Here is a 16,217-nt window from a genome sequence, read left to right on the forward strand (position 1 = left end):
CTTAGTGTTATGTTTTCCTGTTCTTTTCATTATATCTGTAACCCAGTATGCACGGCAGTATTTCCCCCGTCTTCTTCTTTAGCTTAATCTGTAGCACTAAAGTCTTTTCCAGTCTAAGAGAGCAGACTGTGATTCAAAGTCCTCCTCCCATGCCTTAGATCACTCACTCACACTCAAATATGCATGCACAGGAGTTTTCCCCAAGTAATTGGGAAACTATGCCCTTTGTATTTGCACAGATACAGACTTTACTAGCATCCCCCAGGTCACTGGTAACATGGGAGGCTAGAGTTATAACTTGGGGTGGTGGCACAAAGAAGAGGAACATTCTTTACATATACACAAACACACTACATGGATGTAAGCACTCATAGACCCAGGGGTAGGTTTATGACAGTGTCTACCAGATCTCCCTTATCCACATGCCTCTTATCCTGTTCAAAGAACTCCAGGAGGTTGCAGAAGCCAGGCTGATTTTTCTTTAGCAAACTTTGTTCCTCAATCATTCTCTCTTTAATAATAGTTTCTATGGTGGCTCAAGTGGTTAAGACGCTGAACTGCAGGCTGTGGAAGGTCAGTAGTTCAGCGGTTCAAGACCCGGGTACCGCAAGACAGGGTGAGCTCCTGTCTCTAGTTCCAGCTCCTGCCAACCTAGCAGTTCGAAAGCAAGAAATTGCAAGTAGATAAATAGGGACCACTTTGGTGGGAAGGTAACAGCGTTCCGTGCGCATTGGTGTTTAGTCATGCCGGCCACATGACCACGGAAACGTCTTCAGACAGCGCTGGCTCTTCGGCTTTGAAACGGAGATGAGCACCGCAACCCTAGAGTCGGATTCGACTGGCTTTCGAGCAAGGGAACCTTTACCTTTACCTTTACCAATTTACCCAGAACAGATGTTAGGCTAACTGACCAATAATTTCCTGTATCCCTCCGGCCCCCCTTTTAAAAATGGGTCAAATTTGCTATTCATCTGTCATGGAGTCTGATTTTAGGGGTGAGTTTTATATATCTGTTAGCAGATGAACAATATCACATTTGAATTATTTGAGAACATTCAGGGACATGCCATCTGGACCATCAGACTTATCAGTTTTCAATTTACCTTGTAGTCCTAGAAAGTTACCTCAGTATGACTCAGTTCTTCAGGTACTGTGCCAAACAACAGTGAAGCTGGCAAGGGTATGCGCCCCCACATTTTCCACATGAAAAGAGAGGCAAAGAATCATTTCAGTTTCTCTGCCATCTCCCCATCTTCCTTAAGTAATCTTTCTGTTTCTGTGTCATCCAAAGGCCCCACCACCTCTATGGTGGTTTCCTGCTCCTGATCTATTTGAAGAAATCCTTATTGTCTGTCTTCATGTTTTTAGCCAACCACTTCTCAAATTCTTTTTGCTGGCCTTATTGCCAATTTCATTTGTTTTGCCAGGAGCATTTGTTGTGCTCCTTTCTGTTCATCTCGATCAAGGAAATCTTTTTAAAAGAAGCTGTTTATGACTTTTTTGAGTCATTAAACAAGTAGGTATCTTTTTAGACTTGATGGTACCTTTCCTGATTTGATGTATGCATTCTATCTGAGCCTCAACTGGTATACTTTTTCATTGTTTCTAGGCATCCTGGAGGGATTTGATTCTTTTCATTCCTCCTGTCTAACTAGTCCCCCCATTTTGGCAAAGCTCCCTCTTTTGAAATCAAAAGTGATAGTTCTTGAATTTGGGGGCAACTTTCTGTTGACATGAATGCTGAACTTAATAGCATTGTGGTCACTGTTCCCAGCTTGTGCAACAACATTTACATCTCGCACCAGATCCAAGCCCACAGTTGCTACTTCTCTAGCTGTCTCTGTGACCAACTGCTCCAATGCACAGTCATTTATGATGTCTAGAAAGCTTGTTCTATGGCATGACTCAAGAATGTATTTGCCCAATCAATGTGAGGATAGTTGAAATTACCCAGTATAACAGCCTTCTCCCCTTCGGTCACCTTCCTTATTTCCCTCTCCATCTTGAGATCTACCTCCTGGTTTTTATCAGAGGGGCAATACCTTTACTTTCAAGTAACCCTGAGGGCCCAGTATCTCCTCCAGTAGTGATTCCATGGAATAGCATTCATGGCCAAATGGGAATTGAACCAAAGTCTCCTAGATCCTAGTCTGTCTCTCTGACCACTATACCATACTGACACCTCTCAGTGTATATGGCCAGATCAAATAGTGATGCTCTGGCAAGGCAGTTCTGCACACATAAGCAGAACTTTCCATTGCTAGCTATGGAAGGAAAGACTGTCCTTTGGCACTCAAGAACATCCAACTGTCAGAGGTCGTGATGACAACACTGTATATACAAAAGGCTCTAAAAACACCCTTTCAGTCCATATGAATGTTGCATGTTAAATAGCAAAAGTGGAAGCTGTACCTAGAGTTGTTGTTCTGGTGAAAATTTGTGATATCTTATATGCCTGTGCCTCCCTTTTAGTGAGTAATAAAACTGCACCATTATTTGCAGCAAGGAAGTCAGTCAAAATGTGTCAAACATTATTGGTACACATCCTGGCCAGACCACAAAACTCCAGATAGTGCTCAGCCTCTTCTACAGCTCATGCTGGATGTAGAAAAAGACAGAATGGCATCAGCTGGGAGAGGACCTGTAATTGTGCATTGCAGGTAAGTCACTTCCCACCCCCAGTGTTGCTTCTTCTGTTTACCGGTTTTGTAGAGTGTGCAAGAGAGTCAGAAAGACATTCTGCATTAATGTGATTTTTGTTGACATCTTACTTATTCCTGAAACCATGTAATGATAGATTTGGAGTACTTCACAGGCTTTCCAACTCCAGGCTGGGAAATTCCTGGAGATTTGGGGGAGGAGCATGGGGAAACTCAAGTCTGAGGAGGTAAAGGAGTTCAGCAGGGATGTGATGCCATAGAGTCTGCCTTCAAAAGCTGCCATTTCCTCCAGTGAAAATGATCTCTGTAGTCTTGGGATCAGTTGTAATTATGGGAGAATTCTAGACTTCACCTGGAGGTTGGTAATCCTTAGGATAGAGTGGAAAGAAGCAATGTGCTTGAAATAAGACTCCCTTCTTCTGTAATCTTCCAAAATATTAAGGGCAGGCCCCTCCATTCATCATGTTACTTCTTGAGTATGACACAGCCCCCACTCTGCTATATAAAACAGAAGTTCAGCAGCCAATTAGCAACTCTCTAGTAAAATCCCAAATTCCTTGGTATATTTCATTTTGTTTAACAAGGATGATGCAATTTTTTAACTTTTTATTGCATTTTCACTACATACTACACAGGGCAAGGGATAAGGAAACACTAACTAAAAGCAAAAGCTAAACAAGGATCTAATACGATACAATTAGCTTATTTCAAAGTTTCCCTTAGCTTTAACATTCTAAAGATAAAGGATGAGATTAACTGTTTCAGATATAATTCAGCACAAACAATATTAGCCAAGTAGGTATATTCTGGTACATTAGACTTAATAATATTAAACTTTCAGAATTGATTCAATTATTTCTTCTTTTTCCCTTAATGGTTATCTTTGTCATAGTCCCATCTGACTTTCAGGAGTTTGGGGATGGCTTCTCCCATATCAGATTCAGAGTCTTCTTCTGAGGAGCTGGCCGGTGTACTGCCACTACTTCCTGATCCATTTTCGCGGTTATCTTCCCCTGCATTGTTGTCCTCCACTTTCCCTTCCTCTTTCTCTGTTTTTTGATGCTGCTCCGAAAAAGCTTTAGCTTTTGCAACAGAGTCTATTTTTTCTTCTTTCTCCTTGAAGTTGAAGATTCTGGTAAGATCCATCTGCAGGGAGTTTTTCTGTTTAAAAATTGTCAGTTTTTTATATTGTTGTCTCTTCTTTCTTGTCTCAAATGGAATGTCTTTTAAAATTCTCATTTCTTCTCCTCTGATTTTTAGAGTAATCCCATTAGTCACTTTAAGTATTACATCCCTGGTTGGCATCTTGGAAAATTTCACAAATATTTTACTTAGTAGTTTATTTTTATTTTTTTGCATCCCCCTAAGGGGAGTTTTTTATTGATTTTTTCACACCACTACAAACTACAACTGAAAATATAGGAAGGGAAACTACCTCTAAGGAGAAAGAAAAGAAATCCACTAATAACTTAAACCCCAAGAGTGGGAGATCAATACATCAGCTTATTTCAATATTAATCTAAAATGCTAGTAATACATTGAACATAGTCGGTTATGCTAAATTATTTATCTTTTAACCACCCATTTATCTGTTAAATGAAACCCTCATAGCATCCCAAAGTTATTTCTAAATTTTCAGGCACAATTCAGAGTCCTTCAGCCTTTATTTTCTCATATCTTTTCTTATCCTCAATTTATATGGACTTTTGGGGGCTGCTGCCCCCTTTTCAGAGAGAGAGTCCTCATCAGAAAACACCGAGCCTAACTTGCCATCCGATTTGCTTTCTTCTTCTTCCTTCTTGTCCTCCGCTGGTTCCCCCAGCTGTGTTCTCAAGAACTCGTGTGCTTTAAGAACAGAGTCAATCTTTTCTTTTTTGTCGTGGAGCTTGAAAATGATGCATTCTGGAATTAACCATCTATAACTGATGCCATTTGTTTGTAAAAAAAGAATTAAGTCTTTATATTTCTTTCTCTTCTGTCTTATTTCAAATGGAATGTCTTTTAACATCCTGATATTATTGTCCCCGATTTTCAAGGGTGTTCCCGTAGTTGCTTTCAAAATAGAATCTCTCACATGTCTCTTTGAGAATCTGACTACTATTTCCCCAGGCAGATTATTTTTCTTGATGTATAAGGAATAGGACCTGTAGACCACATCCATCTCGCTATAAAGATATTCCGCCGTCAAATCTGTCAATGGGGCTATTGCATCACTCAACAGTTGCTTCAGATTCTCTCCTTTAATTTCTGGGACCCCTTGGAACCGTAGGACCAAATTTGCTTTCTCCATTTGCAGCTGTAAAAGTTGTGACTCTTCCATAGCTTGTTTCATTTCCAGTTTTTGCACCTTTTTCTTGACTTTTTTAGTATTAGCGTCCATTTCCTTCATCTGCTCTGCCATTTGCTCCATTGCATTTGAGGATTTAGTCAATTGTAGCTGCTGTGAAGCCAAACTCTGACCAATTGTTGACAATTGTTGCTTGATATTAGTCATCTCATCCAGCAGAGGGTGCAAGAAATCTGCCAACAGTTTAGGAAGCTCAGTGGTCTCTTCCGTTCGAGGACTGCTCATTAGTTTCGCTTTCAAGAGTTTGTCTTTATCTGGTTTCTTCCCCACCATCTTTTTGGATTATTTACTTTTCTAAAAGTTGCTAAAGTCTCTGATATTCGCCCATATGCTTATCTGAGCTCTTAAAACAGATTTAGACACTTATTTCTGTGTTTTCGTTTGTGCGTTTGGGAGGGGCCCCTCCTCTGCTCACTTTTCATCACTTTTTAAGGGGGGCAGCTTTCTTTTTAAATCTTCATGCTCGCTTCAAACCAACTCACAGTTTGTTGTTGGCCGGCCAGCCTCGCTCGGCATAGTTTTTTCTCGCCCGATCTCCAACACTTGTCCCGGTCAGCAGCACTAGTACCATGCGGTCACTCAATGGCAGGACCTTCGGGGCAGAGGAACGCCTCAATTCTCCAGCATCACACTGGCGAAGAGGTCGCCCCTCAAAAGTTCCCTGGCTAGCAGCCTTTTACCAAGGCTCTGGGGGGGGTTGCGACCCATCGCACCCCTTCCTACATGCTGGTGTGCAGTTTGCATCCCTGGGATGTCTGGGAGATGCGTTTGCCTGGGTGTCGCCAAAAACCGGAAGTCGGCCGGTAGTTTATTTTTCTTGATGTAGTCTGGATAAGTCCGATAGACCACATCTATCTCGCTTTGTATAAGTTCCGCTTTGAGATCTACTACTGGTGCCAGGGCTTCGCTTAAAATCTCCTTGAGGTTTTCTCCTTTTTGTTATGGGATACCATGGAATCTCAGGATATATGATGATTTTTCCATTTGTAGTTGTAGCAGCTGTTGTTTATCAGAGTCTTTCTCTTTTTCCACTGCCTCCAGTCTCTGATTTAATGCTTTTGTCTTAGCATCAACTTTTCCCAAAGATTTGGCTGTTTTTTCTGTTTTATATGTTTCTTTTAGCTGTTTTTGAAGAATTTCAAAATTATTATTAAGATGGGTCATCTGGTCCAGTAGAGGGCGCAATGCAGTGGCTTTCATATTAGGAAAGTCTATAGTTGATTATTAGATGGTTAGACAGTGTCATAGATGCAACGAACATGAAACTGAGCAAACTTCAGAGGACGGCGGAAGACAGGAAGGCCTGGCATGATCTGGTCCATGGGGCCACGAAGAGTCGGACTCGACTGTGCGACTGAACAACAACAAATAGTTGCTTCCAGTTTGGAAGCAGAAGCTGCTGAGCTAGCAGTTCCTGAAGAAGAAGATCTCACTTTCGACACCATTTTTTCAGCCCGATGTGACATTGTTTACATTAGGAAAAAGTTCAAAAAAGTCTCTGTAAGTTTATTAGATCTTGCTCTTTAACTAGTCTGCACTCTATTTGGGCTGTATGATGCTTTCCAATCAGCTTTCCCCCCTTTACCTCTTAAAATTGCTTCTTTTTTCTTCTGGGGTGAGCGCAGCCCGATTCCCTCTGCTTTTAAATGTGAGGATTTGGGAAAAGCTATCCACTTAGATGTTTGTCTGTTTTAAGGGCACATGGACTCACACTTCATCGGTTGCTTGCTTCAATAAGGTAGGGAAAGGTTTAAGATGCTAGATCTCCTGTTTGCTTTCCCCAGTGTGCGTCTCTGTCACCATTGCTGGTCTCGTAATGGCAGGACCTGTTGGGGCAAAGAGGAACCTCAATCCCTCGGCCATCACCTCAGGAATGGCACCTCTCACGCCCCAAGCTACAAGCCCCCTCTGCGGGCTCTGGGGGGGGGAACAGAATCGTCTGGTACCCCTCCCGTCCACTACAATCACGGGTCGCGTTTATCGGAGTTCGATGAAATGCTTCCGTCAGCGAATCACCAAAACCAGAAGTCCAAGGATGATGCAGATTTATCCACAATTCCATTACTATGGCAAATTCCTATTCACATTGCTGTATGGCCAGTGTAATTTGTAATGCACTAGAAAGGCTACAATATTCAGTTTAACTTCTGGCTTCTTTCAATATACTATAGTTACTTTTGGTCACCTATACATCTCACTTGTCCCTGAATTGGTGGCACATTTCCCCCCATAAGGTCTTCATTAGGGGTGTAAACTGAGAAAAATATCACTATAACTTCCAATCTGGGGGGGGGGAGGTTACTGTGATTGTTTTTGTGGGGTTAGGACATTATTAGTTTGGGATTCAAATCTGTGTGGTTTTGGAGTTTTGTACCATTATTTTCAATGGGAAATATGTATGAGGGTCTGGGCCAGCTGTTCATAAAAATAATGGCGCCAAATTTGCACAGAACATACACCTCCCTCTAATCTAAGGATCCCCCAAGTTTCAAGTGAATTGGACCATCATCATTGGCTATTATCCCCAGTTTAATTTTCTTATCTATTTAATGTGTTGTTTTGATGCAAATTTGTTTTCTCTTTAAATTGTTTGTAATTGTATAATAAAATACATTATTTTTTAAAGTGAATTGGACCAAGGATCAATTTTACAGACCCCCAAAGTAGATGCCTCTTGGTGCATTTTTCTGCATTCAGAAAAATGTACAGTTGCCTATTGCCTCAGTGTTATATGATTCAGTGCATTTTGGAGAAGGTGGCCTAATCATCCCTTATGTCATTCAGAAATATGGATGTGAGCTGAATTTTTGAGAGAAAGAATTAAACCCAATACATTGGCCATTTATGCTAGATCTATTTGCCCAAATGTGCTCCGATGTACTTAGGTTGTGCATATTTGTACAGAATGGAAATAGAAAGACACACAGCATTGATTAATCAATTCACAGTAGTTGCTATGCTTAAGAACTGTGACTTTGATTTCTGGTAGGAAATAACTAATGGGATGATCCCTTGACTAAAGCAATTAGATCATTATGAGTGGGGAACCTGCAAAGACATGCAGGGGCATTTCGTGTTGCCCTCCCCCACTTTCCCCTTTTTCTGCTTCCTTCTGTCCTTCACCCCAACAGCTAATCTACCTTTATCTGCCTTCCCCAACTTCAGCTTTTCCTCCTCCTCTGCCCCCTGGCATCTCCTCCCTGGGAAAACTGTGGCCAAATTGCATGGTACCAGCCAAGCCAGGCCAGGCTCAGCTGCATGGTGTGGAACCTGCAAGAACCTCACTTTCCCTTTTATCCCCCTACCCATACTGTTTCCTCCTGGGAGCCCCCATATCCTCAACTTTCCCTGCTTCCTTCTCTTCTTTCTACTCACCAAAAAACCTAGCTTTTACCTGCTGCCCATCTTCAGCTATATTTATGATTTATTTACTGCATTTATACCTTGCGTTTCTCCACAATAGGAGCCCAAAGCAGTTTACATGATTCTCCTCCATTTTATGCTCACAACAACCCTGTGAGGTAGGTTAAGCTAACAGTGTATGAACGGCCTAAATTTACCCAGCAAGCTTCCACAGCAGAATGGGGATTTGAAACTGGATCTCCCAGAGATTAGCCTGAAACTCTAACCACTGCACCACACTGGTTTTCATGGGGTGGCTGCTGCTGAACAATAACAAGCAGCTGAGGCCTGGATGAATCATGAAACTCTGGTGGCAACAAGTCACCTGGTGGTTGCTGCCAGGCCCAAACTGAATGAGTCCTCCCTCAAAGGCTGAAACAACCCTGCCCCTCCACCTACCTTTTCCTGATAGAGACCAAGACTTGATGGCTGACAGTAATGTTGTGGTTACCTAGCAATGACCAATGAGGGCATTCATTTCTTAAAGCTACAAGCAATCATCATTGGAGGGGGGGGGTTAATCCCCCAATGGTTTTTGTTGATGTTGTTTTTAGACTTCAGATTTTTCTGCAAACCTGGGGCTGTTCTTAGGTTTGTAGAAAGATCTGTTTTGTCTGTCCATGGTCTCATTTTCTGGATTTAAGTATCCACAGATGGGGCCACATTGAAAATTAGGGTCTGATTAGGCAATTTGTTAAACATAAGTTGGGGGAAAACCCAACCCAACTTGTGTTTAACACGCAACTCACCTTAAACATAATGGGGGGGGGGGAATTGGCTCCCAAGCATGCACATGGTGGCAGGATGGTGATGGTGCTTCATCATTCCCTCTCTTCCATCCCACACATTTTTTGTAGCAGAAATGGCCCATGAGGGATGGGCTGTTTGTTACTGTTAGTTCCACATGTCTCCTGTACAGACATGTAGGACCAACATTAGGACAAACAGCCCACCCTTCACAGTTCTTTTCTGCTAGCGAAAGTGTGCAGGGTGGAAAGGAAGGAATGGTGAAGTCTCTGTTGCCACCATGCACGCACTCGGGAACCAGTCTCCCCTATTTTTAAGGCGAGTGCTGGGCCACATGTTAAATGCTAGCTGGGTTGGGGGTAGGGTTGCCAAGTCCCCCTGGGGGACGCCGGGCACGCTGGGGGCGGGGCCATGGCCATACAAGGGAAAACTCTATGGTTTTCCCTTGTATGGTCGTGCCCCCGCCCCCAGCGTGCCTGGCGTCATGATGTCACTTCCCTGTGACGTGCATGCGGCACGTGCACAGTTCGCGCACGCACACACACGCCGGGATCCGCACGGGAGTCCCCTGCCAGCAAGTGCCACTTGGCAACCCTAGTTGGGGGCTTAATGTATTGTCTAATCAGACCCTTAGATAGATTGATGATTCTTTTTTCTTCATGAATAATATTTCAGAGAACTTACAGTTTAGATGGTGGAAGCTGATGACAGTCATTTAAACAGTTTGGGATTGATTTTTACTTTCAGTGCTGGAATAGGAAGAACTGGATGTTTTATTGCTACTACCATCGGTTGTCATCAACTGAAGGAAGAGGGAGTTGTTGATGCTTTAAGCATTGTCTGTCAACTGCGTTTGGACAGGTAAGACAATGTAGAATGTGACAATCATTTATATTTGTCTGTTAGATCTCAGATCACTTGACTGTAATCTCACTAATTAAAGGTATTCTGATCATGCCAGACACAGAAAGTGGTGTGAGAATAAAGCAATACAAGTAAGCTGAAGGAGTCTTGGGGACTATTTGTACATAGCAATGCCCTCACAGGGTTTTAAGGAGAAACCAGTCCCAGAAGACTTCGATTCTGGGGGGAAGGGGAATGGCTTGGTTGTTTTTCATCTCAAAATACCAATCCCCCAACTACCTTTCTCTGCAGGGGCTCCAGGCATATATTTAAAGGAAAGAAAGCCATGGGGGGGGGAGCAGGATCTGGAGTGAAAGTATTGCCAGCAGGTAAAGGGCTACACTCCCACCACACCTCTGCTCAGAATTACAGCTTCCCAAGGCTCCTTTTCATTAAAAAAACAAAACAAAACCCTGTTGGAGCATTGTTACCAATCCTCCTTCTAAGCTGTGGAGTCTTCTGAGCAAAAATTCTATTTTGGCTGAATCTGCATTTCTCTTTCCCACCGATGTCCCAGCCTTTTGACTCTGTCTTCAGAAAAGCTGTCTACATTTGGTGTCATTTTCACACCTCAAGAGTGCTAGCATACTTTTGCACATCCACATATGTTTATCATCCTTTCGGGGTGGCTCCACAATCATTGCACCTCTGCACTGCTTTAAAAGAATCTTCTCCAAACAACATTCAAACAAGCATAGAGGAAGACGGTGTCACAGCAGCATGAAACTAATTTAAAATGCAAATGCAGATTCGACCTTTGTGAGCTCCTGGCATTAAAGTTGTGAGCAAGTGATTTGGCTACTGCATTAATTAGTTTGCTCTGGAGCCATCCTTCCTGAATGAAGACAAGAATGTGTGAGCTGGAGGCTGAAAAACTGTGAGCTACCTCACACTAACTCAGTTCAGAGGGAACACTGATTGTTACGTGTACTTGAATGCAATATCTAACTTTCCCTTCAATTTGAGAAACACTTATTTAGAATTCTTTCTTTTTTACATTGTGCTGTATTTTTGGTTTGAGATAAAAGGCCAAATAAAGCAAAAATGAGGGCTGAATATGGAGGAGCTTAACCAATGCAATCACAGACTGAAAATGCTTGTCGCTGTCTGCTGTTTCATATGAAAAACAATGGTTTAGATCAGAAAACTTCGAGCACATCAGATTCAGAAGGCTAGTTATCAATATGAATAAAGCAAGAAACAGTGTTTCCAGTCACCTCTTATATCAAGTTTATTTATTATTTATTCATTATTTTCAGTCTGTATCTCACCTTGCCAGGGAACTGGCTCAAGGTGGTGAACAAGCATTAAAAACAGTAAAACAGTAAATACAATAAAATATAAATAACAATTACTTAACATCATAGAATTCTAACAAGGACAATACAAATGATAGCGGCATTCAATATACAGAGGAAGGCAATATCCACCGATGTTTCATGCAGGCTGTAGTATGTTCTGGTGGCGCATTCGTCAGTGGCAGCTCCTAATCAAAAGCCTGGTGGAAGAGTTCCATTTTACAGGCCCTGTGAAACTGTAAAAAGTCCCGCAGAGCCCTGATGTTATCCGAGAGCTCATTCTACCAGTGTGGGGGCACCATTGAAAAGGCCCTGGCTCTAGTAGCGGCCAACCTGGCATCTCTCAGGCCAGGGAGAGTCAGGCGATTCTGAGTCCCTGACCTCAGTGCTCTCTGGGGCACATGTGGGAAGAGACGGTCCCTCAAGTAGGCAGGCCCCTGACCATATAGGGCTTTAAAGGTCAAAACCAGCACCTTGAAATGGACCCATCAACAGCCTGGCTGCCACATTTTGCACTAGCTGCAGCTTCTGGATCTGAGACAAGGGCAGCCCCATGTAGAGAGCATTGCAGTAGTCTAATCTCAAGGTGACCATAGCATGGATCACTGTTGCCAGGTCATTGCGTTCGAGGAAGGGAACCAACTGCCTAATCAGCTGCAGATGGTAAAAGGCTGCCTTGGCAGTGGCTGCTACCTGGGCCTTCATTGTTAAGGTGGCATCCAGGAGCACTACCAAACTCCTAACCCTTGGCACTGGCACCAATGGCGCCCCATCGAAGGTGGGAGTGGGACCCCTACCCCAATCCGCTCTGACTCAGGCCCAGGACCTCCATCTTCATTGGATTCAATTTCAATCGGCTCAGTCTAAGCCAGCCCGCCACGTCACGAGGCGCCCGCTCCGGATCATCTGGGGTAGAGTCGGACTGACCACCCAACAACAGATATAGCTGGGTGTCATCTGCATATTGATGGCACCCTAGCCTATGCCTCCAGGCAATCTGGGCAAGGGGGCGCATGTAGATGTTAACATCGGGGACAGTACCGCCCCTTGAGGAACCCCACAAACCAGCAGGTACCTCTGGGACGTCTGCTCCCCTAACACCACCCTCTGTCCCCGACCTTGGGAAAAGGAGACAAGCCATTGCAAGGCAAGCCCTTGGATCCCACTGTTGGCGAGGCGGTGGATCAGTAACTGATGGTCGACGGTGCCAAATGCTGCCGACAGATCTAACAGCAACAGCACCACCGTACCGCCTCAATCCAGATGCCTCCGGAGGTCATCTGTGAGGGTGACCAGTGCCGTCTCTGTCCCGTGGCCCGGCCAGAAACCGGACTGAAACAGGTCTAGCATGGAAGTGTCATCCATAAAGCTCTGCAACTGAATCGCCACTGCTCTCTCAAGTAATTTGCCCAAATAGGGCAAATTGGAGACCAGCCAATAGTTGGCCAATTCAGCTGGGTCCAAGGATGGTTTTTTCAGGACAGGGTGGACCATCGCTTCCTAGAGTGTCCCCAGGAACAGTCCCTCAGTGAAGGACTTGTTGATAATATCCCTGAGGGCACCTCGTAATCCCTCATGGCCAGCTTGTATGAGCTATGAAGGGCACGGATCAAGGCTGCACGTGGTTGGGAGTACCGTTGAGAGCAATTTGTTGACTTCCTCAAGGCTGAGTGGACTGAAATAATCCAGAACAGAACCAGAAGATGTGCATGGAGCCTCGAGTTCATTCACTGTCTCAACTGTGGCAGGGAGATTGTGGTGGAGCAGCAAGACTTTATCTGCAAAATAGCTCACAAAAGCCTCACAGCCAGTATCCAATTCCCTAGCATTTGGTCTGCCCTGAGGCAGCTCTGTTAATGACCAAATGGTTCTAAACAATTGTGCTGGGCGTGAGCTAGCAGACACAACCCTAGCCACGTAGAACTGTCTCTTTGCGGCCTAGATTGTCATCTCATAGGATCTCATAAACGTCCTGTAAAATGCTCTTGTTGCTTCATCACGAGCACACCGCCACCGTCTCTCTAGCTGTCTAAGCCCTCGTTTCATCAGCCACAACTCCTTGGTGAACCAAGGACCCCACTTAGGGCGAGGGCGCAGAGGGCGTCGGGGAGCAATCTCTTTGATGGCTGCTGAGAGCCGACTGTGCCAGTCCTCAACAAGCTCATCTAACGAGCCGCCTGGGGGCATAGGATCCCGCAGAGCCATCTGAAGCCACTGAGGGTCCATTTGGCTCCGCGGGCGAGCCAGAATATGCTCACCGTCCAAACAGGGTCAGGGCAACACATTCACACAGGCCTTCAGGGCATGGTGGCCCAACCATAGCACTGCCAACGTAGTGATCCGGTCCACTGTAACCCCCGCGGCAAAGATCAAGTTGAGCGTATGTCCGGCCCAATGAGTGGGGGCTGTTATGAATTGGATGGACACCATGTCCATCACCGGTACAGAGGCCGCATCATCAGCATGGACTTTGAAGTCGCCCAAGACTATCAGCCTAGGGTACTCCAATGCCCAGCCCGACACAGCCTCGACCAGAGATGGCAGGCTGTCGGTTGTTGCATTAGGCAGACGGTACACCAGCCAAATAGCCAAACTCTCCGCGGCTTCCCACACAAGGCCCGAGCATTCGATACCTGCAAGCTTCAGTGGTGGGAGCACCCAGAAGAAGTAAGCCTCCCAAATGAGTAGCACCACTCCTCCCCCCCACCCCACAGTCCGTGATTGCTGAAGGACCGAGAACCCAGGCAGAGCCAGCTGGGAGAGAGATACTGTCTTCCCATCTCACACCGAAGTCTCGGTCATGCACGCCCGGAAATCCCGAAGGGTCAAGGCCTTATTGTTTATGGACCCGGTGTTACACAACAGCAATGTCGGAGGGGGGGTCCTTAATCCCAGCCCCTCTGCCTGTCACTCTTGGGGTGGGATGCAGGCTGGAAGGGGGTCGAGCTTCTCTGTTTCTCCACCTCCTTCCCTTGACTTCTTGCCTGTTCCCACCACTATACTTTCCCCTCCCCAGGAGCACTGGTATTCCTAGCCCCATTGCTGCCATTGCAGGTGGCCTTCGCAGTGCCTTTACAGTGCTTCAGGCCGACCTTAAGATTGGCTTATAGACAGGGCCCACTATTGGAATGCCACTAAAAAGGTCTAAAGTTCTCCTCAACAAAATTAATTCATACAATCAAGCCAAAATTTCCAACCTACAATAGCCAAATCTCTAAACCCAACTAATATAAGCAGACCTCAGTCACCCTGAGTTCCTTTCCTGCTAACCTTCCAGGTTGCAGAATAAAACTACTCTATTTAACTAAACTATAAAGGGTAGAAACAGGTCTTCATCCCACTATTATAACTAGCTATTATTAATATACAACCCCCAGCAGAGGTATGGGGGGTGCTCCTGATCTCTGCTACACAGGTTGATCCCCTCTTGCCTTGTCCCTGGACTCATGGGGTGGTAAATTGGGGAAGGGAGAGTCCCAAGGCCTTCCTGTTCTCCAGTGATGAAAATCTCAGCTCTGTGCCTCCCGCTCAGCTGTCTGTTGGCCCTCATCTCTTGATACTGCCTGCACTGGCCAGTCTCATGGTATTACCAGCATTGGTCAGTCAAGGTAAGCATTGTCCAGCATGACATGGGGACCAACACTCGCACCGGGATCCTTGCTCCCGGCCCAGCTGAAACCAGAAATCTGGCAGCTTGATGTGCCTGTCTCCATCTCCTGTGGCCGAGCCGGCTTCTCAGCCAAAACTCCACACCACTGTGACTGTGCCACTCAAGTTAATATTCAGTCCACCCACGGGAGCCGACAGGGCGGTGGCGCCCAACACCAGCCACCAGCCATGCACTAGCGGACACACAATCCGCCAGGCAACAGCGGCCACTCCAAGCAACAGCCACCCGCCGCAACGGCAACAAGCCATGGCAGGCAGTGACGAACAACAAGTTACGGCTCAGCTCCACAGCCCACCCTCCCGAGACAGCCAGCAACGGTGACAACAGGCAGCAGTGGCAAACGGTGGCAACAGCAAACAGCAGCAGCAGCAAACGGCAGCAGCAGCAAACAGCAGCCAGCGGCAGTCCAGATCTTCAGCCCCAACCGCAGGCTACCCCAACAGCAGTGGACCCCACAGCAGCCACTGGCAAACGCACCTCCCACGACGAGAGGCCACCGCCCACCCAAGCTGCACAACTGCTCCTCCATGCACCAAACGCCGGAACCAGGCACCTTCAGGCATTTCCGGCATCTCCGTCTCTGTCTCCAGGCATCCAGTACGGCCCCACGGCCACAGCACCCACACACCTCAGCTGTCTGAACCCGGCAGATTCGGTCCGCTCCCCACCACCTGCTCTCTGCTTGATTTACAAAATTTTAAGCACTTAATTTGAGGTAAACTACGTTAACTCAGTGGAGCTCAATTCTAGAGCTCTACGCTGGCCGCCTTCTTCAGTTCTTTGGAGGAAAGCTGGGATAACAAAATGTACAGATAGATCGACTGGAAACGACATCCTTACAGCTATATCCTACCCTCAACAACTCTTATAAATAAATAAATAAATATATTCTTGTCAGCTAGGTCTTTAAAAAAAATTCAGCTTCCTTTTCCTTTATTGCTTAAGGAGAAATGGCGATGAACTGAAAAGGTAGTATGGTAAAGAGACATCTGACAGACCCGGGATATATATGATGGTGCATCCATGTCTATTTCACATATAAAACGTAAACTATTCTTTTTCACAAGATGGACCACACCAGGAAAGGAGCCTGTCCCCTTTCTCACCTCAACTAATTGCTCCATTGCTTAACCGATTTTTCTCCTCAGTATGCTCATTTCTGGTAGCAGAGCGGGATTGGGAGAAAACCA

General features: G+C 45.4%; 1 protein-coding gene across 1 annotated transcript in view; it reads left to right on the plus strand.

The window, feature by feature from the left end:
• The window catches only part of PTPRR (protein tyrosine phosphatase, receptor type R), a 176,903-nt gene that overhangs the window by 156,122 nt on the left and 4,564 nt on the right, over positions 1 to 16,217 (plus strand). The window contains exons 12-13 of the mRNA XM_015405691.1: positions 2,503 to 2,660; positions 9,904 to 10,017. Of these exons, the coding sequence (XP_015261177.1) occupies positions 2,503 to 2,660; positions 9,904 to 10,017 (272 nt within the window). The remainder of the gene's footprint in view (positions 1 to 2,502; positions 2,661 to 9,903; positions 10,018 to 16,217) is intronic.

The sequence above is a fragment of the Gekko japonicus genome, unplaced genomic scaffold (genome assembly GCF_001447785.1).
Source record: "Gekko japonicus isolate JY-2015 unplaced genomic scaffold, Gekko_japonicus_V1.1 scaffold53, whole genome shotgun sequence".
Classification (NCBI taxonomy): domain Eukaryota; kingdom Metazoa; phylum Chordata; class Lepidosauria; order Squamata; family Gekkonidae; genus Gekko; species Gekko japonicus.